This window comes from Apodemus sylvaticus, chromosome 13 (assembly GCF_947179515.1).
Source record: "Apodemus sylvaticus chromosome 13, mApoSyl1.1, whole genome shotgun sequence".
NCBI lineage: Eukaryota > Metazoa > Chordata > Mammalia > Rodentia > Muridae > Apodemus > Apodemus sylvaticus.
This window is the reverse complement of record NC_067484.1, coordinates 66,712,924-66,739,180: the sequence shown is the minus strand read 5'-3', so window position 1 is coordinate 66,739,180 and position 26,257 is coordinate 66,712,924. Positions and strand designations below refer to the sequence as shown.

Here is a 26,257-nt window from a genome sequence, read left to right as displayed (position 1 = left end):
AAGACACAGAAGCAGTAAAAGCCATCTGTGCCAGCTTCCAGGGATACTTCAGGGCCAGTCGAGCCATATTGAACGAATTCTTTAATATGCAAACTGACAATCTATAGCCAGGTGGCAGCCTTCCCTCCCGACCCAGCACCAACAAGCACTGCTAAAAGCAGTAAGCGTTCAGTGATGGTTTTAACATACTGGGCCAAGGCTCTCTCATTTGTGATCGCCTCTGAACAGATGGAAGGAGGTTTTTCAACTGTGCTACCAGACGGAGGCTAGCAAGGGGGATTACAGTTTAACCCCCAGGTCTCCACATTGGTCACTGCACAGAAGAAACAGAGGACTGGTATTTCTGAGTGAAGGGCACTAACACCAAGCGGTACTTTTTCAGGACAGCTATAGAAAGTAGAGCCTGAAGGACCAGAGAGAGCCTGGAGCACCGCTGTGACTTCCTCCAGGAGGCTGCAGATTGACAACAAAGAGTCATCTTCTCCCCATTTTTTTGTATTTACACAAAGATGTTGAAATGAGCTTCTTGGAACAATGGTGCTTAGACATTGGTGTGCATTACATTGTACGGAGCCTAGTAACAATATGGATGTTCTATCTTCTCTAGCAGCATTAGGGGCAGGAGATCCAGACTCTGGTTGCTACAGTAACTCAAGGTAGACCAACAGCAGTGCTGATGCTTTGTCATTACCAGGTGACCCCTTGGGCTTCCTGGAAGGGAGTAAAGGGGCTGGCCAGGTGCCTGGGGTGAGAGGGCCTATAGTCTGACACCTGGAGGGCAGCAAATCTGCCTTTCTGTACTTCTCTTTTCTCAGCTGTAAAACTGATGGTTAATAATGGCTGTCCTGGAGGCTAATTACCATAATTAAATGAGCCGGTGCCTGTAAAGTTCTTGACATGAGCCCTAGAACACAGTAAGCACCTAATAACTGTTGTCTGTGATTATGATAATTATCACCAGGCTATAGTGTCACCGTACCATTGAATAGGAACATAGTTCCCCTCTGGTCCTGTAGATTCCAAAGGAGAGGTCTCCAGCATGGGAAATGGGGCTGCCCTGCTTCCAGATACAGCTCCTTTAATGCTCAAGGGCAAACACATTAGAAACCTTGGCAGATGTTGTTGGGGTTGGTAGGGGTGGATTAGGGACAGAAATGGATGCTTGGGCATTGTTTCATATGGATCATGTTAACCAGTTGCTGGGATTATAGCTCTGATTAATTCTTTTAGTTCAGCTAATACATGCTGGACCCTCTCCCAGACAGGCTCAGTGAGAGACTGAGAATTTAGCTTATATACTTCTCATACGTGTCTTCCTTGTTGAAAAATGGCTGGGAATTCACACAGTTGAGAGGCTTATGTAATGTCTTCCTCTGAGCAGTCAAAGCTGCGGCCTGTGCCATTTCTCAGGTTGCCTTTGGAGATCCTGAGTGCTCTGGACACACGTGTTTGCTTTGGCAGATGGCATGTTTGTCCACATGGATTCCTGTTGTCACAGAGGCTCCAGAACGTGTGATGTGGCTCTTTGTTTAATTATGTGTGGTTTCTGTGTGTGGCTGAAAACCAAACAGTTGATGTTGCCATTAAAACCGATGCGTAGAAGACAAATGACGATAAGGAAAGTTTTAGATAAGTTGTTAAACAGAGCAAAGGATATTATAGAGAAAAGTATATTATAGGCTTCCATCTGTGTGTTACATTATGAGAGGAAGCAGATGATGAAGCATTAGGTGTGGGGTGATCTTCCTGTTAAAAGACAACTTCTCTGTGTGTGTGTGTGTGTGTGTGTGTGTGTCTGTGTGTGTGTGTCTGTGTGTATCTGTTTGTCTGTATATGTATATGTATATATGCATATGCTTTTATATATTTTCTTTATTGAAGAGGAATGTCTATTTACTACATATTGATTTTTTTCTTACTACAAAGTTCTCCAGTTGTATCATCAATTTACTGTCTCAAGCCGATTCATAATGATCCGTGATATAAAAAATAAGTAAAACATAGTTTCTTACCAGCAGTCCACAGTAGGGTAGGCAGTAATGTTCCCTATGGGGAGAGTCCACTTCCCTCTGATCCTTCAGTTCTCAGCATAGCCCTAAGGTGGAGGCTCTGCAGCTTGGTGGGAGTGAGGAGCCTCAGGCCTAGGCTTCTCCTCAGTGCCTCCATGCCTCATTTCTATGAGTCAGGTCAGGCCTAGGCCAGCCACCTTGCCTTCTCCACTCTCCACAAAATCCAGCTCTGTTGACATCTGCTGTCTTTGCAAAGGCAGAAGCTATTATGAGCACCATAGAAGTGCGGAAGCCATACATACACTGGCCACACTTCTTTCTCACTCATCAAACCCTTGTGCTCCATCAGTCATTGTGCAAGATACTACTTATCTAAACATATTGCACAGACCGTTTATACCATTATTCTTATCATAGGACCTCTGACTGAATGAGCAGGAAATCAGACCACCATGGCTTTTCTTCTGGCGTGGTCTGCTCTGTTATCAGGAATGAAAGCTATAGTGCAATAAAGGATCTGCACTGCACAGTCACAACGTCTAGGCCTAAGCTTCCCGTGCACTTGGGTGTTTCCCAGAGATGGCAAATTCATCTGTGCATTCATCATTTTTATTGCAAAATTCATTAAGCTGCCATGCTATTATCATCCTATCTTGTCAAGATGATGCATTGCAGACTTCATTGCAAAACTCTAACGAGCAGAGGAGAGTGTTCCTCTCTCCCAGCTATAGCACGAGAATGCCTCTGGGGGTTTTGCTGGTGCCTCCCTGTTCTCTGTGTAAAACTCTGGGTCTTTGCAAAGCTGCTGTCTGGTAACTCCCCTTTCTCCTCATGTTTGAGTATAGAGAGGGGTGGGGTTGGGAGATTTGTCTCTGTGCAGAGTCATGGGTCCTCTGGGTTTTTTTTTTTTTTTTTTTTGATGTTGTGGAAAAATAACATGTTAGCCCAAATTTTGACAGGCTGCTGCAGAGTGGAAAATATCCTGTGAAGTGACAGGGATCTGTGTTTCATGTTTACCCTTCAGTTCTCTGTGTTCAGAGGACCAGACGAGTTCAAGCCTGACAAGACCTGTGCATTTGGCTTGGCTCTGTGATAAACAGACCCCGCCTCCTGTGTTGGATGGAGTTGCCATTAGAGTGAATTGGAGTCACTTAGTAAATATGAAGAGTGCAGGAGCTTAGCTTCCTCGTTTCCATGGCAACCCCAGAACAAGTACAACACCACCAAAATTACTCTGTTGCTTTCCATTTTTAGTTGCAGTGATTTGGTTGCATACTGGTGTTTTCCGATCCTGATTTGTACAGAAAACATAAATGCTGCCCACAGTCACCAGTGCTTCGCTTTCAAGGTCCCTGTCTGAAGCACCTACCAGATGCAGGTCTATAAAACTACCTCTATCCATTCCAGCAGAAGAAACTTTGATTGCATATTATTCTCTTGCTTACTGTGTGACTATCCATGGGCCTTTGATATGCAGAATGCATGGGCTAATCAGCAGAGAAGTAGGTGACCTCTGACCTCACAGGTCATTTTAATAGACACTGAGTGGCCGGCTAGCCTATGCTTACACTTGAGTAGTTTGTGTCATTAAGGATCAAGTGTATATCTACTGTCAGTGCTTTACAATGTATTTTCATAAAAGCATCTAGCACATTCCATGATTCATGTTGATAACTGGCAATTTACCAAATTCCCTCCTCCCTGTACTCTGGCTGTTGGTGACTGAGAGGCATTAACTGACAACCCGTTTGAGGGAGGAGAGCATTCTTACCAACTCTGGCCAGCGGAGGAGCGCCCCTGAGAGCGTGACTCATGACTGGTGGCTGATGTCCTTTGAAGTCCACTAGCATGTCCTCCCCAAGCTACATGGCCCAATTCTAGCTTCTGATGGGGCTGCCAGAGCTGGCCTGAGTCATCCTGGACTCAGGAGTCCGGCTCCCTATGTGAAGGGTGGTTCCTTTTCATCCGGAGGTCGTCTTCTGCCCTTCTGCTTCGCTCTCGGGAACAGGTACTCATTTGTCCACAGAAGGCGGGGCCTCCTGTTTTCATCGACGTGACTGAGTCATTTTCTCTTTATTCCTTAATTTATTCCAAATACCCTCAAGTTTGTCTTGGTGTAGTTTGGCAGAACGACTGAAACATCCAGTTTGCTTTTGATTTTACTCTGTGAGCCTTTCTCTGGAACAATCTTTACTTTCCTGTCCACCTTCCTATTTACTGTCAAGACTGTCAGCACATCAGAAAACTTTCTCCTTAGAAGTTCTCAGCCATTTCCTCTGTGGTTTGGGGGTGATGAGGCTTATCCCCCCTCTGTTGCAGTGTCAAATCCACTTCCTCAGTGGTCACTAGTGTACGACACAGGAGTTCTTGTTTCTTCTTGGTAGTAAGTTCCTACTCACTTCCATTGTTAGTCCTCTTCCTCCTCCCCTCCTCCCTCACCTCTCCTCCCCTCCTCCCTCACCTCTCCTCCTCTCCATCCCAATGCCTCTCCTGTTCCCTTCCCTCACAACTGACCCACCTCTCCAGCCCCCAAGGGACAGTGGATTTTAATGCTCTCACTCCTTAATGAACTAAAAGAGATCTAAGTTACAAATCCTCTGTAAACAAGCATGTCTGTCTGTCCCTGGGAGGTAGAGCACACATGTAAAGGCTCCAGAAAAAATAACCCACTCATTTCTTGGTAAATGAAATAATTGCCAGAAAAATCAGTGTATTCTACTCCAGTGTGTGGAGAATGAGGGAAGAGAGCTATTCCAGGTCTGTCCCATGCCGCTCCACCGTGGTACCAATGCTGTTTAGCTATATCATTCCCCCACATCTTTCAACTCTTGTGTCCAAGGCTTTTAAGATGAGAAGAAACAGAAAGTTCTTTTCTTTGAGCAGTATTCCAATGTTTATAAAATACATACCTGCATATGATCCTGCTTGATCCTCAGGACGGTACATGAGCTGTTCAGGGCAGTCTTCCCTCTCCCCATTTCACAGATATATCTCCATCTGAGGCTGTAGCATCTGCTCAGTGGTTACAAGGATGGACTGCTCTCACAGAGAGCCTGGGTTCAATTCCAAGCACACACATGGGGTTGGAGGAATCTCTCAGGACATGCATGTAAGGCATGGGCTCATGTACAGGCAGAACAACCATAAACACAAAATAAAAATAAAAAAGTCTTACACTGTAGAAGATTTTCAGGTCCCATGAGATGTATGTCCCTGAGGTCACATTGCCAGTCAGAGGCAAACTTTTGGAGATACTTCAGGTTCTTCTTTTCTGAGTTGATAGTAATTAGTAATTTCCTAATATGAATGCATGGCTTGAACTATAGGTTCAGTTTTTTTGTATTGCATTTGCAGACAATTGCACAACTCTGACATCTCTGTTTATTAAAGAATTACCTTGAAGTTAAGCCTCAAATGTGTGACTCCAGAAGTAGACAGATGTTTCTAGGGTGTGGCCATCAAGTTAGTCTGGAAATCAATGACCAAATTAATATTCTCTGTTGATGCACTGTAAATTTGGAGGTCTGAAATGGCTTAAGGCAATGTTAGTAGAGGCAGGGATTTTAAAAGATAATACAGCAAGGAGTCTATGAGGGCCTCTCTGTGTCCTAATCATCTGTTAATCAAAAAGAGCAACTTTTTAAAAATTATTTTTTTTATTTTCTATATTCTTTGTTTACATTCCAAATGATTTTCCCTTTCCCAGTTTCCTCCCCCTAAGTCCCATAAATCCTTTTCCCTCTGCCAGTTCCCCAATTAATTCCCTCCTACTTCTCTGTCCCAGCAATCCCCTATAATGCTGCATCAAGCCTTTCGAGGACCCGGGCCCTCTCCTTCCTTCTTGGGAATGATTTGATATGTGGGTTTTGTTTTGGGTACTCTGAGCTTCTGGGCTACTATCCACTTATCAGTGACTGTATTCCATGTGTGTTCTTTTGTGACTGGGTTACCTCACTTAGTATATTTTCCAGTTCTAACCATTTGCCTATGAATTTCATGAATTCATTGTTTTTAATTGCTGAGTAGTATTCCATTGTGTAAATATACCACATTTTCTGTATCAATTCCTCCATTGAGGGACATCTGGGTTCTTTCCAGCTTCTGGCTATTATAAATAAGGCTGCTATGAACATAGTGGAGCATGTGTCCTTATTGCATGCTGGGGAATCCTCTGGGTATATGCCCAGGAGTGGTATAGCCGGGTCCTCCGGAAGTGTTATGCCCAGTTTTCTGAGGAACTACCAGACTGATTTCCAGAGTGGTTGTACCAGCTTGCAATCCCACCAGCAGTGGAAGAATGTTCCTCTTTCTCTACATCTTCGCCAGCACCTGTTTTCTCCTGAGTGTTTGACCTTGGCCATTCTGACTGGTGTGAGGTGAAGTCTCAGGGTTGTTTTGATTTGCATTTCCCTAATGACTACTGATGTTGAACATTTCTTAAGGAGCTTCTCAGCCATCCAAAGTTCTTCAGGTGAAAATTCTTTGTTTAGCTCTGTATCTCATTTTTTAATAGGGTTATTTGGTTCCCTGGGGTTTAACTTCTTGAGTTCTTTGTATATATTGGGTATTAGCCCTCTGTCGGATGTAGGGTTGGTGAAGATCTTTTCTCAATTTGTTGGTTGCTGTTTTGTCCTTTTGACAGTGTCCTTTTCCTTACAGAAACTTTGTAATTTTATGAGGTCCCATTTGTCAATTCTTGGCCTTAGAGCATGAGCTATTGGTGTCGGGCACAGGGGAAAAGTTCCTGAATAAAAAGAGCAAGTTAAGATGAAGTGACGTGATGGTGTCTTAGGAGAAAAGAGCCTGGCTTATACTAAAGGTTACATCCCTGCAACACGAGAAAGCCTTTGCTTTCAAACCCATGTGACCTGTTCCCCTTTGACCTTTCTTTCCCGCTCTTTGTTTCATTTTATATTTATTTTAGAGAGAGAGACAGAGGAAGGAAGGGAGGGAGAGAAAGAGAGAACTGGAGGGTATAACTGTGTGTCCATGAATCCGGCACAGGATGGTCTGTCCATTCACCCTGTGGTTTCCCAGGACTGGAACTTGATGGCAAATGTTCTTTGTCACTGAGCTACCCCTACCCCACCCCACCCCACCCCCACACACACACATTGCCACTCTTAAGTTGTATCCTTTCCTATGTCCCACTTTTTATTGTGTGGTTGACTTGTCTGTTTTTCTCAAGTTGACACTGAACTCCTAATTCCCCTGCCTCTACCTTCTGAATATTAAGAACACAGGCATGTGCTACTCTGCCTGGCTCCTCTATACTCCTTCAAAGTGTCATATATTTTAAGTTATTCTCTTTATTTGTAGACTGTTGTATGTGTGGGAGCAACTCTCCCTGTTCTGTTAGTATTCACGTGGGCCTTTTTTGTCGTTTTTCTCTTCAGAGGAGCAGAGGAACAGCATCATCAACTCCAGTTTGGAATCGGTCTCCTCGAGTGCAAACAGCATCCTTAACACTAGCAGCAGCCTGCAGCCCAATACGAATTCCAGCGACTCAAACCTGGATGTGGTCAAACCTACTCGGCCCAATTCCCTGTAAGTATGAAACCCCGTCTCCTACCCACTGACCTCTGACATACATCTGTCGTACCGGAACTCCCCTGGCTCAACCTGACTTTGGGTTATTGTTCCATGAACATGATCTCCACCTTCTTCCTGAGCTTGGAACTCGCCCGATTTGTTGTGGTTTTTTTCGTAAGCATTATCAGCACAAAGGAGCGTCTTAACATGCTGCTTCTTAGCCTTGGTCTGTGAGGCGCTGCTCTGCTGCGATGGCTTTGCTGATGGCTGTCGCCTGTGCTAGCTCCACGAAAAGTGATTTTCTTCAGCGTTTCAGCATCAACGAACCTAGCCGATGAGTAACAGAGTCCATTTTGCTCATTCATGTTGTCGCAGTTTCCCATCCCCTGACAAAGCTGGCAATGTTTGATGCTAGTTCAATGTCTGCTTCCACACAGAAAAGCACTTGGGATGGAGCAGGCCTGCGTGTCTTCTCCTCTCAAACCTTAGCATAATTGTGACCTATTCACTAGAGACTACAAAAGGGAAGAGCCATTTCATTTTTGTTCCATCTGGGGCTTTGAGCATTTGTAGCCAAGATAAAGTATTGGGGGGCTAGTTGTCCAATCCTCTCCAGAAACTATCCAGCCAGAGCCAGAAAGTTCTGTCATGTGATTTCAGGGCACATGGCTCAGCATGCTTCTTAGACCACCCCGTAAATCCTGTCAGCTCGGGTCTTTGCAGAAAGGATGTGAGATTTGACCAGAGCAGCCGGGTGTTCAGCCACTGCCAGCTTGGCAGAGTCGCGAAGCTGTTGACTTCGCTTTTCTCTAGTGAAAACAGATTGAGCCTCAGCCCCAGGATTTCTGCAGGCAGTTGTTTCTCTTGGTGAGACACCAACTTCAGGATGACACAGGACAGCAGTGCCTTCTCCCTGCCCCTCAGCGTGCTGCTCTGTGATAGCATCCTAAGGGTCCCCCTTTACTTCAGATGTATGTGTCGTCCACAAAATGGGCCCAATGTTGGTTTTAGAACAAACTAAGTGTTATTCAATGCTTAAGAAGAGAAACAACTCCAAAGCCAGCTTCTAAAGCGTTTATAGTAAACACATAGCTACAGCCCGGGGTGAAATCTGAAACCAAGCGAGGTAGGGCTCGTCTTGGTTGTGGGCAGCTCAAGTCATGGCATCTGGGAAGTCTGACTGCTGGCGTTCTGTCTCGTGCATAGTGCATGTGTTCACCAGGAGGTTCACCAGTGTCTCCAGAGCATAAGGTAGTTGAATTTCTCCAGCTCGTATACAGCCTCCTCTGCGTCTCCATAGCTAGACTTGCTCTATGCCTTCTCAAGCTCTGTGCACCTGCCTCTCCGGCCGCTAAGCTCCTCTTTCAACCCGCCCCCCCCCCCAGACTCCTCACACAATACCATTCCTCTCCCACTTCTTCCTCCTGTCCTACTCCTTCCTTGGTCCTCTCAGCTCCTTTTTGTTGGAATTGGTGAACTAGCATATGGCTACAACTATTCCTTGTGTGGTATGAGCAAAGCTGAAACTCTACGTGATTTTCCCAACCAATACCAACCAGTGGTCTTTAATCTTTGTTTCTAGCAGCTGGTAGCTTCAGCCCATGAGTCACTGAGTACAGCATGTACCAAGAGATCGTTTAGCAGTTAAATGCAAAGGGGATATGTCTTATAAGCTGGGCTGGAGGAGGGCCCTGGGATATCTTGAGGGTTTCTGTATGTGATTTGGTTTTTATCATGTGTTGGGATCATTTAGCATGAAATACACGGTTATTTATTGCTTGGTTGGTTGGTTGATTGATTTCCTGGTCTAGATTCAGGGCTTTTCCAGTGAATGGAGGCTGACATCAGGAATAGTTGCACCTGTTTGTCTTGAGAAGAGGCTGGAGCATGGCTCGTCTCCCACAAGACCGGTCCCCAGGCTGAGCGAGTCACCGGCTTGCTCCTGTGAGTCTGGAGGTTAGGGAGACAGAAGCAGTGGACCTGCCAGCCGGGTACCTGGCTTTCTCATCCCTCTGTGAAGGCTGTGCCACGGGCCCTAGAACCTCTACAGCAAGTTCACTGGACATTTGCTAAGTCCAAAGTATGTCTCAGCTTTGCCTGCCTAGAACTTGCCTGGCTGGACCACAGATGGCAGTGAGTAGCCCTGAGAAATGGAAGTCACTGCTTCCCTAGAGTAAATGGCTTCTCGATGTCTGTCGGTTCTGTGCTGTGGTGCTTGGGCTGGGTCACAGCCCACACTTCACTTCTCCATTCTTGTTTCTTTTGAGCTCTTTAGAGACATGTGATACAGATGGAAACAAAGTGTGGCCAGAGTGGGGCCGGAAGACTACCATTCCTCTGCCTATTAATTAGGTATAATGTAAGGATCACGTCACCAGGAAACTACCTACTCTTTTTAGTTCTTTCATTTCCCCCCTTGTTTTTTCATAACACACTGGTTGGTCATCATGACCATGTAGAAATCATAATGAGAGAAACATGTTTATTACTCATGATCTATTACTCAGATGGCACATCTAGTTCTCCCAGGACATGGAGGTCCTCTTAGTGGTGTGAGCATAAAGCTACATCAAACATCCCAGTCAGCATTGCCAGCAAACCACCCATGCTCAGACATGGCTGCTGTGTGTGTCGGTCGTGGGCAACTCCTCACCTAGCTTCCTGCAGTACAGGGCTTCTCCCGAGGACCAAAGGGCAGTTGATAATCTAGCACCAGCGTCTAGCTGGTCTGCAAGTGTCAGCAAGTATTGTTGAGCCTATTTTGTGCCCAGACCTCTGTAAAGCTGCTTAGGGTAAACCAGAAGTGCAGAATTCTTGGATTTCCTGAATTTATACTCAGGCTGAGAAGGGTAGAGCAGGCATGGGCAGAGCTGCATGGGACTTGCAGCTTGTGTTTTCAGAGTTGTTGTTAACTGAGTATCTGGTCACATCCATCAGATAGAAGTAATGAGGAAAAAGAGGCAGAGAAAGCACGTGCTATGTAGATGCTGGGAAGATCTAGGCAGATCGCACAAAGAAGTCCAGTCAATCCAACATAGACTCACACAGCTGCTCACAGGCGTGCTGTAGGGAAGTTCTGGGTTGGGGGAGGCAATTGGCCAACCTTTAAAGCCAAGAAATTCTGTAGAAAAAATATCCATATTTCATTCTGGGCATGGATATTAAAAACAAAACATTATCCAGACAAATCTTCTACTTTCACGTACATTAACTACAGGTGGATTGCAGTTCTGAATATAAAATGCTTAAATGCTTAAAATATATAAAATTATGAGGAACCTAGATGACTTTGGCAGCTGTAACTACTTTTCTCATACAGCCCCAAAAGCATGATATGTGAAGGAAAACATTGCTGTTACAACTTCCTTTAAACTAAAACATATATATATATATATATATATATATACACACACACACACACACACATATATATATGTGAAGAGAGAGAGAGAGAGAGAGAGAGAGCTAAGAGAACAAAGGAATAAATTACAATAAATTACAGTGTAGGAAAAATTTGCAAAATGTGTATCTGATAAAGGGCTGGTATCCAAGACACACAAAGATCTCATAAACTCAAGGGTAAGTGAACAGCAAACACAACTAAAATATGGGCAAGAAATCTGAAGAGATACCTCCCCAAAGACGAAGAGTCAGATAGCTGATAAGCAAGTGGGAAAGTGTTTCCATCATATGTCACAGGGAGATGAAAGCCAAAGATACTGCGCTTATCAACACAGCCAATATCCCAGAACAAACAGTCAGTGAGGATGGCAGAGGCAACCGCTTCCACTCGCTGCTGCTGGGAACGCAGGGTAGCATGTTCACTTAGGAAGAAACCTCGCGCCTCTTATGGAATCAAGCATACTTTACCATATGGCCAAGTTAGGCTTCTCGGTGTTTCATGGAGCCAGATGAGAACTTACAGTCACAAACGTCCACAGGGATTTGTAACAGCCAGATTCACGATTGCCGAAGCCTGGAAGCAATGAGGAGATCTGTCAGTAGATGTTAGTGGGTAAGGTGGGGAGCACCTCTGCCCCATGAGCTATCATTCAGCAATCAAATGAAGTGAGCTGGAGTCTGAGCAGTGGCTCAGTGGGTGAAGGCACTTACTCCCAGCTCTGATAATGGAGGTTCTGAGCTAGGAACCCACACAGGAGAAGGAGAGAGCCAGCTCTGGGACTGTGTCCTTATCAGCATGCATATGCATAAGCGTACAGTAAATAATAAATAAATAAATAAATAAATAAATGTAAACAAAATGGATCTTTCTGAAAAAGGCACGGAGGAAACTTAAACACATATATTGCTCTGCTAAAAAAAACCAAAACTAGTCTGCAAAGACTTCAACAATGTGACTTCCTGAAAATTACAGAACTATGGAGTCAGTAATAATGCTGAGTGCTCTCTAGAGATACAGGGAGAGGGATGATCTAGTGTCAGGGCACTGACACTATTTGATATTGAAGCTTAGTGGTGGAGACAAGATACTTTGTATTTACTAAAATCAGTAAAATCTATAGAACACAAAGGCTGAATTGTAATATAAGCTAGGGGTGTTAATTAATAATACAGTATCAGTATTGCTTCATCCATCAGAACAAAGATACTACGCCAAGACGTTCAAAACAGGAGACGAGTAGGGAGGAAGGGGAGAAGAACAGGCACGGTTACGTGTGAATTTTCTGTAAGTCCCACATCTCTCTAAGATACAAATCTATTAACATACGCTTTTTTAAAGTACAAATTTTCAACTTCTTTTCAAAAGGAAGAAGACTGCTTGTGACCCATGTTAACTGGACAGGAGATGGCCTGCTTCACCCCTTACTACTCTAACTGTAGGCTGTTGATAGAATAAATGAGGGCCTGGATCTTTTCAGCCCTTCTTGAAAGCTAAGAGTGCGGAATCTGGCTATGCTAGGTGCCCCACAGGATGTGGTAAAATTGGCTCAGAATGACTTCCAAGCCCTGGCCAAAATGCCGTGTAGTTCTCTATGTCACACTCCTGGGACCCAGCTGTCGTGTACAGCAGTGGTCTATCCTTGGACATGATAGTCTATCTCAGAAAGAAGCCCAGTGCCTCATCCAACCCCACCCCTGGCCACCAGTCATTGGAATGCAGGCACACACATGAATTAGTCTAGGAAGACCCACAGCCAAGATGCTTGTCGGTTTGTGATGAATGTGTGTCATGGTTGTATTAAACCATTCTTGATTTTAAGAGTGGCTTAATAAACAGCAGGAGTTAACTAATGCAAGGCCTGTGGTTTTATCACCTAGTGCCTTGTGGAGCAGAGATACACGGCAAGATAGAATGTGTCTCAGATTTTAGAATCCTTTAAAGGAAATATCCCATAATGAGATTCCAAGGCATTAAGAAACAAAGGAAAATCAGGGACTAGCAGTTGAAGCCAATAAGGAGGATGGCTCACCCACTGAAATGCAAAGGAGGAACCTTAGGTTTTCATTCTGGCACCAACATAGATTACCCCAAAATACTGGCCCCTAGCCCTGAATGTGCTTACCCTCAATCCTGGGGTCTCGTAGAGAAATGGGACCAGTACACATCTAAGGGTGCAGGTTATCCAGTAGGTGCTTACAGATGACTCCCAAAGCCACATCCTTCCACGGTGATCAAGAGAGCTGGCATCTGCCCAGTGCTTGCAAGAAGATAGTGACTTTTTTTTTTTTTTTTTTTTTTTTTTTTTGAGACAGGGTTTCCCTCTGTAGCCCTGGCTGTCCTGGAACTCACTTTATAGACCAGGCTGTCCTGGAACTCAGAAATCCTCCTGCCTCTGCCTCCCAGGTGCTGGGATTAAAGGCATGTGCCACCACTGCCTGGTGGCAGTGATGTTTTTAAAGGGAAACAAATACTGAGTAGCATAGCACACAAAGATTAATGCCCCGAGTTAGAAGCTCCTAGGCACGTGCTGCCTTCAGACTGCTCAGGCAGAGAGAGAGGGTAAGATTGAAAAGGCCTTCAGGGGACAATTACACCCTCCACAGAGGCTAACCTAGGCATCCTGGCTGGCTATGTGGTCCTTACTCCCTTCCCCCCAAATAATTCACAAGTAAGATGAATTTATTTCATATTTCCTCTTTTTTTCATTTTTTATTCTATATATTCTTTATTTATATTTCAAGTGATTTTTCCTTTCCTGGATCCCCCCTCTCCCAAAGTCCCATGAGCCCTCTTTCCTCCCCCTATTCCCCAATTCACCCCTTCCCACTTCCCTGTCCTGGTATTCCCCTACACTGCTGCACTAAGCTCTTCCAGGACCAGGGGCCACTTCTTTCTTCTTCTTGGGCATCATTTGATATGTGCATTGTGTCTTGGGTATTCCAAGCTTCTAAGCTAATATCCATTTATCAGTGAGTGCATACCATGAGTGTTCTTTTGAGACTGGGTTTCCTCACTTAGGATGATGTTCTCCAGTTCTATTCATTTGTCTAAGAATTTCACGAATTCATTGTTTCTAGTGGCTGAATCCATTGTGTAAATATACCACATTTTCTGTATCCATTCCTCCACTGAGGGACATCTGGGTTTTTTCCAGCTTCTGGCTATTATAAATAGGGCTGCAACAGCAACCAACAAATTGGGAAAAGATCTTTACCAATACCACATCCGACAGATGGCTTATATCCAAGATATACAAAGAACTCAAGAAGGTAGACTCCAGAGAGCCAAATATCCCCCTTAAAAAATAGGGTACAGAGCTAAATAAAGAATTTTCACCTGAGGAATATCAAATGGCTGAAAAGTACCTAAAGAAATGTTCAAGATCCTTAGTCATCAGGGAAATGCAAATCAAAACAACCCTGAGATTTCACCACACACCAGTCAGAATGGCTAAGATCAAAAAGTCAGGCGAAAACAAGTGCTGGCAAGGATGTGGAGAAAGAGGAACACTCCTCCACTGCTGGTAGGGTTGCAAGCTGGTACTACCACTCTGGAAATCAGTTTGGCAGTTCCTCATCTTTCCTCTTAACACACATATACATATGCATTTCTTAATTATTTCCATTGACCTAAAAGATGTACACATACTAAATCCTTAACAGGGTCCATTTGCCAGAGTCAGCTGACCTCATATACTAGGGCCAGCAAGCCATGGGCCAGCGGCCTCCGGAGTGGACTATGTAGCCTGCTTCTGGGTAGAGTGCTTCTCAGAAGCACTCCAGGCTCCCCTGCCGTCTGTTCTGTTGCGGGAGGCTTGCTCACGGAGATATCTTAACACTTGTACTTAGCGTCTATTCATTTGGCCACCCTACATTCAGGCAACATCAGTTGAATACTTACTGTGGGCAGGTTTCTTAGTTGTGAAAACGCAGTCATTTACAGACAGGGGCAGGGAATGTCAAGAAGAGACAGAGCAGCAGTGAGCTTAGTCTTCTCCAGGTGCTGGTTCAGTGCCAGCACACCCTCCCTGAAATACAAAGCAAGCACGGCCATTTCTGATTTCTGTGGGTTTTACATTCCACAGGAAGTATAGAAAGGAAAAAAATAAATGAGTTCTGTGAAGAAAACCCACAGAGAGTAAAGGAGACAGGTTTGAAGGACAAGAGGAAAGTGACTTTGTCTCCTCTCTGAGTTTCGACATCTGAAAAAATGAAGTGACTTTACCTCATGGAAAGGTGGTGTGACCGTTCGTGAGACCGACCTTCGTATTGAATCCCTCATTCCTCCTATGCGCAGTGTTGATGTTAACATTGCTCTGGAGCCCTCCCTCCCTCTGCACACACAGAGTGCAGTCCTCATACACACTTTAGTTTTGTGGGAAAATGCCCTCACTGTTTTGCTCACCTTCCCCCAGGAACCCTCAGCTTAGAATCTGATCCTGCAGGGAGGGCTGAACACCTTAGCCCAAGGCCTTAGATAGACACTCTGATTCCTGAAAAGACTTTAAAGCCTTCCAAATCCCATGGGCTACCCAGTGAGCCTGTGCATGTGCTGTTAGTTGAGAACAAATGATTCACAAAATGAATCACAGGCTTTAGACAAGTGTTTGTTCACCAGTGGCATTCTTAAAGAGAATCTTATCCTCAGTGTCGTATGCCAAGATAGTTACACCAGAATGTACAGCTTGTGATTTTCCCGGAGTGTTGTCGTTAGCCACATCTTGAATTGTGGACTTTTGGAGAGAGGAATTTTCCTCTGGCTGTACAGGCCTTCTGCAGAGAAAGATCTCACTGTTAGATTGAAGATTCTGCCCCTTGTCTGTGTGCAGAATCTCTGTCTGCAGTGTCTCTGCAGTCTTTTGCCTGCAAATAGTAGGGGAAAATTTGCACACAGAGCAGCCTTTCCCTGGTGACTCTTACTTACGCCCTGCTTTATCTGGGACATATCTGAAACTTTCCTCTGCTTCCGTGGGCTCCTGAGGCTGCAGAGGCTGCAAACCCTTGAGTGAATGGTCATATTGTCTTGACATGGCTAGAGAATATTACTGGTGTGGTCTGAGGTCTTATTCCAAATCATCCTTTCTCCTGTCTCCTTTTTCCATTTTCCTACACAAGATCTCACCCCCTAATTGGAAATCCTTCCCTGAGCTTCCCCTTTTTAGGGTCTGTCTTCCTGCCTGATTGGACCCATCTGAATTTTATGGGTAAATATCTTTGGTTAGTAGCTGGTTGTCATTTCTATAATATAAAACGGCTCGAGGCAGCCATCACACTTGGTGACCCAGCAGCATTTCTTTCCCGTGCACCAGGGCAGTCAGCACCATTTGGAGTTTGGATCCCTACAGCTATCAACAGAAGTGTGGGAGGGATTCGTGGGCACTGGGGGGTGGGGTGCCCACCGCATCCCCGTGTTCCAGGAATATGAGAATCAGAATGGAAAACACTTCACCTCACACATATTCTTTTCTTTTCCCTACATATTCTTTTCTTTTCCCTGTTACAAACTAGAATATATAAAGTATCTGAGTCCCTTCTGTAGACTTACTAATCTGATTCAGTCATCTAGAATAATTTCCCAAATTTGCCTTGACAGTACAGTGCATGCTTCAAGCTTCAGGGTTTATAATTAAGAGTCTGAATGAATGGATTTTATTTGAGTTAGCTGTCCTTGGATGCCTTCTGGCACTCTATTTTGTGGGTATGTGGGTGTTCAGAATCTGGGGAAAGGGATTGTCCTGGCTCTCAGCACTTTTGTACCCCTGAGGGGACTTGGAAGGAATTCTGTTGTGCCTTTTTTCTTACTTAAGGTTAATTTGGAATCATTTTTTTATATATATGTGTATATATATGGGTGTCTTAAGTAGATTCAGTCTACCTTGGGTAAAGTAAATTATATTGAAGTTCTTTTTAAAAAGGAAATTCAGTAAATCTGGGAGGCAGATGCTTCCTTGGACAGAGTATGAGTCCCAGTATCGTGTTTCCACCCCTGTCCCTGTGTTAAGGAGATCTAAAGCTCTGCAGGATCTTCCAGAGGCTTCATTTGGTCTCAGTTGCACAAGTCTCCTGAAGTTTGACTCTGCAGAGGCTCACCTTCAGAGGCATCTATCCCAGGCCTCTCTGTTGAAGGTACCCAGCAGTCTGTTTTTCCAAATCTCAGAGGTAACTCTGACCTTGCTAAACTCAGAATCACCATGTGCAGTGACAGAGGGCATGAGGCTACCAGACTCCATGAAAATAAAATGATGGTTTAGCTCATTGCAAAGCTCTTGGTGCTAAGCCTGAATCATCCCAACAGTGGCACATTGCCTGTGCAGGGCTGACAGTAATGGACTTTGCAAAGCCCTGTGCCCTGGCTGAAGTCAGTGCGCCTTATATGGTAAAGGAAGGGCTGGACTGCTTTCAGAGGAACTTTGTTTGGTCACCAATGCAGCATTTTCTGTCTCCCCGAGGACACTCAGCCAACCAGTCTCAAATGCATGCTTCTCGATCATAGAGAGGGTAGATGAATCTGAGCGTATTCAGTTCTTTTCACTGATCCTTCACTGTGTGTGACATGACAAGACCAGGATGCTGGTATTGACAGAACAGTTCTCAGAGTATGCAATTCTAAAAGGGGCATCCCCATGTGATCATGGACAGAAAATCTGAGAGCCAGTGTTTCCCAAACTGCAGGAAAGGGTGGAGAATGGAGGAATGAAGTAGCTTCTGTCTCTATCAAGAGGTCAAACCTTGGCTCTGCCATTTTCTGACTGCAGTATTGCGCTCATTATTTGCCCTTTCAGACCTAAACCTTGTCTGTGTACTGATGGTGGATAATGCCTACCTTCAGCACAGGCATGGTGGCACACCCCTTTAATCCCATCAGTGGAGAAGTAGAAGCAGATGGATCTCTGGGAGCCCAAGGTCAGCCTGGTCTATATAATGAGTTCAAGGGCAGCCAGACCTTAGAAAGTCCCTGTCTCAAACAAAGAAAAAGAATACTTATATTCAAGGTAGATAAGATAAGGGATAATAATAATTTATTGTTATCATAACAATAATTTCCATGGTTCAAAGTCAGCAGTCAGCAAGTATCAGTTGCTGGTGTAATTCATAGATAGTGAGCCACAAGGGGTGGCATCTGTGGCAATCTGATGGTCCTAGATTATATGACCTAGTGACATTGTACATCACAAGTGGTATCACATAGCAGTATATTTCTCAGAACAGGTCCATATTGACAAGTAATATGACAAGCAGTACATGAGTTCTTGATTTTGTTGGTTTGATTCTTTGAGGCAGGATCTCATGCTGCCCAGGCTGACATTAAGTTCTGTATCTCCATAGCTGTGAATATCTTTGTCCTCCTCTTTCCCACATGCTGGGGTTGTAGGCGCCCACCCCCACTGCCCCTGCCCATGATGATTTGAACCTCGACCTTTGCTTTGACCAAAAGATTTCAAGCATTGATTTACTCAGTAGTGACAGGTACATGCTCTGCAATCTTACGTTCATTCTGACTCTGATGTGACACAAAGAGGCCAGATTAAAAATGTTGAGACAACTTTAAAAGTGGAATGAAATATCTAATACTCAATTAAATGTAAATAATAAAGTACAATGGAATCCATAGAAACGCGCCATTACAGGATAGGCTTTAAGGCATTTGTACAAAGTCAGCCAACAGATGCACATGTTTCCTCAGAGGAGCTTTGTCAAGCCACCTACCATGTTGTTTCTCTGGGTAGAGCCAACTGGAACTACACTAATTAGGTTAGAAACTAATTGCAGTCTCAAGTCTTCACCAGGGAATAATTTAGCCTCAGGAATTCCTCTGCAGCTTCTGACTCTGTGTTAATTTAACTGCCATTATGGCAAAAAGCAAAACAGTTTGTAAAGAAAAATCATTCTAAAATGTGGGGTCTTCGTCATTAACTCCTTAGCTTCTCTTCCAGTGCCTCCCAGATCCCTTCACAAGGAAGCAGTGAGTCTCTCACAGACATCGCCTATGTGGTACCACAAATACCCCTTATAAATTGAAGACAGCTGGTGGCTCATGGACGAGAGATGGAATGGCTGTGTTAAACACTACCCTGTTGCTTCTATTGTCCCTGTGTACAAGTCATGTCTCCAGGGAAAAGGCATGATGCCATCCACAGAGAGAACGGTAGAGGTGTCTGTCCAAGGGAGTGTTTGCAGTCCTAAGAAGAGACACTGGTATAATTAAATCAGGGTTCTTTATAATAGTATTACTCCAGAAGAGTCACATTAGGTAGTACAGAGCACAGTAATGTCAGCCTGGGCAGCATGAGATCCTGCCACCAACCAATCACCACCTTGTGACTGAGGGGACAGGACGGACAGTGATACCTGTGATGGTTGGTACTGATGATCATCCTGACAAGATCTAGAACAGCCTAGAAGATGTGCATCCAGGTACTGTCTGTAAGATGTTGTGTAGTTTAGGTTAATCGACTTTGGGTGTAGGAGAGGTCATTGCTTGGGCTCAGATCTGATTGGATGAAAAAGAGAAACTGATCTAAGTGTTAGTATAATCATTCTCTGCTTCCTGACTCAGGTGTAGTGACACCAGCTGCCTCAGGCTCCTGCCTCCACGATTCCCCTGCTACAGTACTTAGACTGTCTAATCAAATTGCGAGCGAGAATCAACCCTGCCTCCTCCTCTTCCTCCCCATCTGCCTCCCTTCCTCTTTCCTACCCTTCCTATCTTCCTCCTTTCTCCTCATCTTCCCCCTCCCTCTCTTCCTCCCTCCTTCTCTATCTCCTTCCCTCCCTCCCCCTTCCTTCTTTCTTTTCATTTCTTTTGTCGGGTATTTTGTTACTTCAGTGAGACAGCTAGCTTATTACAGTATCAGAAGCCAGAAGTGAGGAAAGTTAGATAGAGCCTCAGAGCGGATAGAGGCCTATGTCAAGGGACACAGCTAACAGAAAATTACTTCAAAGGACCAGCATACATGCTTGGGCACTCTACCGCCTCTCCTGGTAGTCTTCCAGAGGATCTTACTGGTGATTGTGGGAAGCTCTACTGCCGAGATCCATGCTGGCTGCCCGCACGGAAGACTGCAGAGTGGAGAAGGGATCTGGTGTGGTGACTCACACCATCAGCATGGTTGTACAAACAGCAGGAATGCCAGAAGTGAAAGGTGCCAGTCCACCAAGGGGCAGAAACGTAGCCAGTGAAGGAGAGGCGTCAGTGCTTGTTGTGTGCTGGTACCCAACAGCCTGCAGAGGTACACTCCGTGAGAACGAGTACAGCACAAGGTGACGGTGGCTTACAAGCCATCCTCCTAACAGCATCACCTTAGAATTCTTAGATGAAAGGGTAACCGACATGGACAGTCTGGCCCTATGCCACGGTCAGTTGGTCCATTAACGGATATGGGTGGGTCTTAACGTGATTTTGATATACAGCTAGATTTGAAAACAATTTACGTACATTATGTAATACTGCTTAGGCAAGAACCCACGGGTACAGACATAAACAGGTATGTGTACATGCCTGAAATTTTTCTGGGAAGATACAGGGGAATGTATCTGGCTGTCTCAGAAGGAAGCAGATGTGCTGAGAGTTTGCAGTGGAAAGAACAACTTTTAATTTCAACACTCACACACAGTGAGCAAATTTATTTTCTACATGTGTTGTTTTTGGTCAGAAGCGCTGTTATAAATAGATAAACTTAGTTTTGAAATCACCTTGTATTTGTGCTTATGAAGCGTTGTCGCAGGGCATTCTAAGGAATGGCTCTGTTTCAACCTTTAAACCCTGTGAGTGAAGAGACAAGTGGCTTGAACAATGTGTCGTGGACCAGAAAGGCATTGCTCTAAGGGTATTACAAATGAAGTTCAGCCCATTGATTCATTCTTCCAGGGCCGTGTGTTCTCTTTAGGGCTCTAGGTTGGTAAGCAGTGGCTTGGGTACAGAGGAAGCTGAGTGCCCTCTCAGGCAGGTGTGTGGAGTGGAGGAGTTGTACCCCTGTTGCAGGGCTGGCTGTCCCAGAGTTCATGCTCAAACTGGGAATCTGGAACTGAGAAAAGTAGAAGGTGTAATTCACCACATCAGCTACTCACGATGTCCCTCACAGGGCCTAGCCCACACTTCCAGATGCAAGTAGTTCAATTACCTTGAGCTATATATAGCACTTTCACGAGATCTGTCTTTCTCCATCTGTCTCTACCCAATTTCCTCTAAAAACTCCATTTTGGAGTTGAATATATAATGGAGAAAAAGCCTTCACTCCTGACCTTTATGGAGACACCTTAGAGTTACTCAATAATAGTCAGCGGTTGCCCTGGTAACCTCAGACACTCTGCTCACATAACCTGCATTCATCGCCATCCGCTGCCTTCAGCACAGTGAGATCACCTGCTTAGTGTTAATGGGAAGAGGGTATTTCAGTAAGGTCTGCATCTTTTCAGCTTCCCTCGTAAGAAGGGAGGGGGTACTGTCTGCGGTTACTCACTACACGATTGTTGTTTTGTTTCTTTCGTGACTAAGGCACTGCCATAGAAAGGAAAGCAGCCTAGGTATTGAGCAAATTGGAAAGTCCTCTTCGTGATGTTTTGTTCAGCAATGAATTCACAAGCTGAGAAGGTCTGTGTGGGTGGAACTTGCAGGCTGGAATGCACGGTGAACTTGACAAGTCCGTTCTCATGCCAGATCACTCAGGATAAAGTAAAGCCCACTAAGTCGACTCTGTCTGCCTCAAAGTCAGCAAAACCAAAGCTGAGGCAGGAGAAGGGCCTCTTCAGAGGAGTCGGTGAGCCCCGCCTTCGCAGAGGAAGCCTGCACCAGGTAGCATTCAGAGGCTGCGCCTCACTCTACAGACTCCATGGTGGAGCGCCATGTGACGCTGCCTCTGGAGGAGAAGCAGTCGTCGTTCGTTTGCACACATTCTCTTTTCCAGTCTTCTTTGACATTTTGTGTGAAAGTGGAATTAGGAGAGAGAGGTCCTTAGTCACCCTACTGCAGTGCATCCAACTTCAGTTGTCATAGTGAAAACAAACTATCAGGAATCCAGGAAGCACCATGGGACCACTGAAGACAACACCAGCTAACCTGAGATCCACGTGCTGGTGACTGGTGTGATTGGCATGCTCATCATAGACAATAGAGAGACTCCATATGCCCCTGGAGGTCTGCAGACACTTAATCACTTTCCCCTTCCCCTTCCCTTTCCCCTTCCCCTTCCCCTCCCCCTCCCTCTTCCCCTCCCTCTGCCCCTCCCCTCTCCCTCTGCCCTTCCCTCTCCCTCTCCCTCTTCCCTTTCTCCTTCTCCCCCTCTTCCCCTCCCCCTCTGCTCTTCCCCGTCCCTCTCCCCCTCCCCCTCCCTCTCCCTTTCCCCCTCTTTCCCCTCCCCCTTCTCCCTCTGCTCTTCCCCTTCCCTCTCCCTCTCCCCCTCCCTCTCCCTCTACCCCTCCATCTCCCTCTCCTTTCCCTCTCCCTCTCCCCCTCCCTCTCCCTCCCCCTCTCCTCTCCCGCTCCACTTCCCTCTCCCTCTCCTCTCCCTCTCAAGTTGACCTCCAGCCCCTACACAAGTTGCACTTGCTTTCCTTTCATGTTCATGCTTTCATAGAATGCTTATTTTCATCTTGTTTTCCCTGGGGAGGAGCAAGGGTGTTTGCTGATGTCTTCTTACTGCATGCTGCTAGAACACTCAGCAGTCTAGAATCTCCCAGGTCTGACACATAGTCAGTCCCCAGGTTAGACACGTACTCAGACCCTGTTGCTGAGGTCACTATTTCAGGCTTACACTACTTTCTCCAATCATTGTTCTTGCCCCAGTGCGGAGCTCAGACACGCAAACCTGACAGCACACTGCCGTAGTTCAGTTAAAAGAGCAGCCTCATCATTTACCCAGAAATTCTTCACGTTGGCTGTTGAGTGAAGCATCTTTACAACTGTGTCTTGTATGTGAAGAGGTCTAGCGATTTGCCATCTGCTTTTCTGTTTGCACTTTGCTTGTGCAAAGCCTTGGTCCAGCTTGCTTCAAGCTGGGGAGAAAAGTTCTAATTTATGACCCAGCCAGCTTTCACCAGGAGGCTCCTACCTCTCAAAATGTGCTCATTGTTCCGCACGGGCTTAGAAGAGATCAGGCACTGGATTTCTAATGGTTTCCATTTTCTGGTACCCTCAGACTTAGTTTTTTGCTACATTTAAGAATGATGTAGAAAGAAAGAAAATATTTAAAAAAAAAAAAAAGAATAGGAAGCTGGAATCTATCATTTGAATAGACGGCATATTTAGGACCTCTTCTTCCTCCTAACATTTCCACAGGGCATACTTACACACTTATACTGTTTTCTTCCTTCCAAGGAACACTTTGTTAATAGTTGTAGTGCCAAAAATCTCTAACAGTTTTCTATATAAAGCCCTACACCAAGCATCCTGTTAAACCGGTATCTCCTTCAGACCATGGCAACGCTCTCTGATATTCTGTGGAAGGGAACGTTTGGCAAGTCACAAACTGTGCCAGTACACAGGAGCCTCACCGCTACATGCCATTCAATAACCAAATCTCTGTATGGGGATAAGGCCTCACTTCTCATTTTTGTCCATACGAAAATTCCCAGTTAATACCCCTCTTCTTCACAAGCCAGTTTTGATGTTCTGCCTTGAGTTTCAGCATAAATCCACTAGATCACGTGCCCACAGCAGCTACCTGAGTGCACTGTTAACAGTGAAACTAACTCTTCTTGCTGTTTTTCTTTACATACCTGGTTGACTTTTCCAGGTTCTTCTTCCGCTTCTAGGAATTTCAGCTGTGTACCAATTCCAGGGGCAACACAAAGGGAGGCTTAATAAAACCAGCACTGAGTCGCTCCTTCAAACACAGCCAGCACTGAACCAGAGCAGAGACTTGCTGGGCTGTGACCTGAATGCTCCCGTTGCAATGGCCTAAGCCAGCTTTCCACCGTTTTCCCTGTTTTTTTGATTTGCCTTACACAACAAGCTCATCATATAAACCACCAAACTTGGCACACCTCCTAAAGGGTTAGATCTCTGTGTACAAAAACATTCAGAGAAATCTAAGACCTTCACCTAGGATATGAGTATGTAATCAATGAATTGTCAGGAGACAGGAAAGCAGTATGCATGTGTTCATGCAGACTCACTTCTGTTTGTGTGTTGTCTTATGTTTCACTGTGTTCTGGAGTCATGTAGAAGAAACACAGAAGTTTAAAGTAAATAAGAAAAAAAAAAGACCAAATCTCTGATCAGTAAAGCTGCCCTGTATTTTGCCACCTAAGGAGACAGCTCCACTTCTCTGGGAAGATTGCTTTCCTATATGTGTGTCACTGTGGGGCTGGCCTGGCTGCACCCAGGAAACACAAGCCTGAAAGGCTCTGTGCAGAGCTGGGGCTGTAACCAGGACCTCAGAGAACACATGAGCTGAGATATTGGGTGGTACGGTGGAGGATAGATGGGAAGGGTGTTCAGCTGTTTGTCAGCAGGGAAATTTGGGGGAACAAATAACTAAAAGAAAACTTTATGGGATTTCATCTATGTGGTATGGGAGGTGGGGGACCCTTCTTCCAGGTCATCTCCTGAAATCCACAGTAAAAAATGAATCCTTGGGGCTGGAAGGATAAGTTAGTTGATCAAGTGCTTGCCACACAAGCCTGGGGAGGACTTGATTCAATATCCAGAACCTACATAAAAACCCCAACTCACTGGCTTATAACTCCAGTGCTGATAAGGTAACCCAAGCGAATCACTGGGGCTTGTTAGCCAGCCAGCCTAGCCTATTCAGAGTGTCCTAGGTACCAGTGAGAGCCTTTGTCTCTAGAGACAAAATGGAAACAGATCCTAAGGTGACACTGAGGTTGATCTCTGGTCAGCCTGAGATCACACCACACACAGGAAAAGGAAAAAGTGTCTCCTTGCTACACAATCTTTCATATTGTTGAGAGCTTAGGCTCTGGGCTTTGTTGCTTACTAGTTGTTTAGAAAGGGGTGGGTTACTTGGTCTCATTTCATCAGTAGAAATGATGTTCTGGTCCATAAAGTCATTGTAAGTTTTAAATAAAGTAGCACATGAAAGTCCTCAGCGTAGCTTCTAGCATGCACATGCTCAATAAAGGTTACTTGACAAAATTATGGTCACAATTACTCTTGTAACAGTAATAGAGCCATTGGGTTGTCTTTGCAGGTTTCACTGAAATGTTGAGTCCTACTTCCTGACAGAGTCAGAGGGGAGGCCATTTCCTAAGATCGTTAACAGCATCCACCAACACGACTAGAGCAATACCAGTAAGACATTGGGCAACACCCAGTTAAGCTCTCTGTGTAGCCAGGACATCCACAATTCCTCCACATCTCGAGTCCTGTTGGATAACTCTTCTGTAGGTCACAGTCAAGGGGTGTGGTTAGGCAACTCAGTGCAGGGAAATAGAGTGTGTGGCTGGGTCTATGCTGAGCAGAAACCCCAGGAAATAGGCCCAGTGGAAGGAAGGCAGGGACCAGAAGTTACTTGGTTTGTCAGTCCTCTTGGCATCCGGATGCTGATGCTTGACCCTGTCACTGCCCCCATCTCAGTCTGTGTCTGTTGCCTTCCCACTGAGCTCTGCTTTCTCAGAACTTTGCATTGTTGGCCTCTATGTGACCGCAGTGCTATCCCAGAGCTTTATCGTCCTTAGACTGCCACCCAAAGCTTGCAGTGAAAGCTCAGCTTCCTCTCTGTTTCCAGGAGAAAGAATCTGGCTGCTTGAGCTCAGCATTCTGCTGAGCCAAGTCACTGGTTGGTGATCACTCTATTGACCAGTAGCTTTGAGGCAGGAGAATTGAGAGTTTAGTTGCCTGGGACCTGAGGTGACCTGGGTTACAACACTGGTCAGTGGTGTCTGAAGCCAATCCGAGGCTGAGGTTATAGGCACTTCCTTCTCACACAGCTCTGTGCTTTCCCATCATCCAGTGTTCTGGAAGTCCAACTCACACAACAAGGGTAGCTGCACTCGAAGAGCAGAAGGGTTATTGCTAATGAAGCAAGCTTCAGAAGAACTTTGGAAAATGCTATAAAAATCAGTAATAATATGGAGTCCAGACAGAACACAGTGGGCCCCTTTGCCCAGAGTCTCCTTTGATCACATCTGTGTGACTCTCTCTACTCCTCCTCATTTGACACATTGAATTTGATATATTGTGCATTGAGCATCAGAAAACTGTGTATTACATCTTAGGACATTTTCCTTTGTTTTTAGGAGCAGTGATACTTAAGTAAAATTTTATTTGTAGAGTTACATGTTGGAGAACCTTAGTCTTCATTGATGTAGATTTTTTGTTTTTTGTTTTTTTGCTTTGTTTTTGTTTTGTTTTG

At 45.1% G+C, this 26,257-nt stretch overlaps 1 protein-coding gene across 2 annotated transcripts in view; it reads left to right on the top strand.

The window, feature by feature from the left end:
* The window catches only part of Arhgap26 (Rho GTPase activating protein 26), a 390,006-nt gene that overhangs the window by 309,873 nt on the left and 53,876 nt on the right, over positions 1–26,257 (top strand). For both annotated transcript variants that reach the window (XM_052155156.1, XM_052155157.1), the window contains exon 20: positions 7,406–7,556. In XM_052155156.1, coding sequence (XP_052011116.1) covers positions 7,406–7,556 — 151 coding nt within the window. The remainder of the gene's footprint in view (positions 1–7,405; positions 7,557–26,257) is intronic.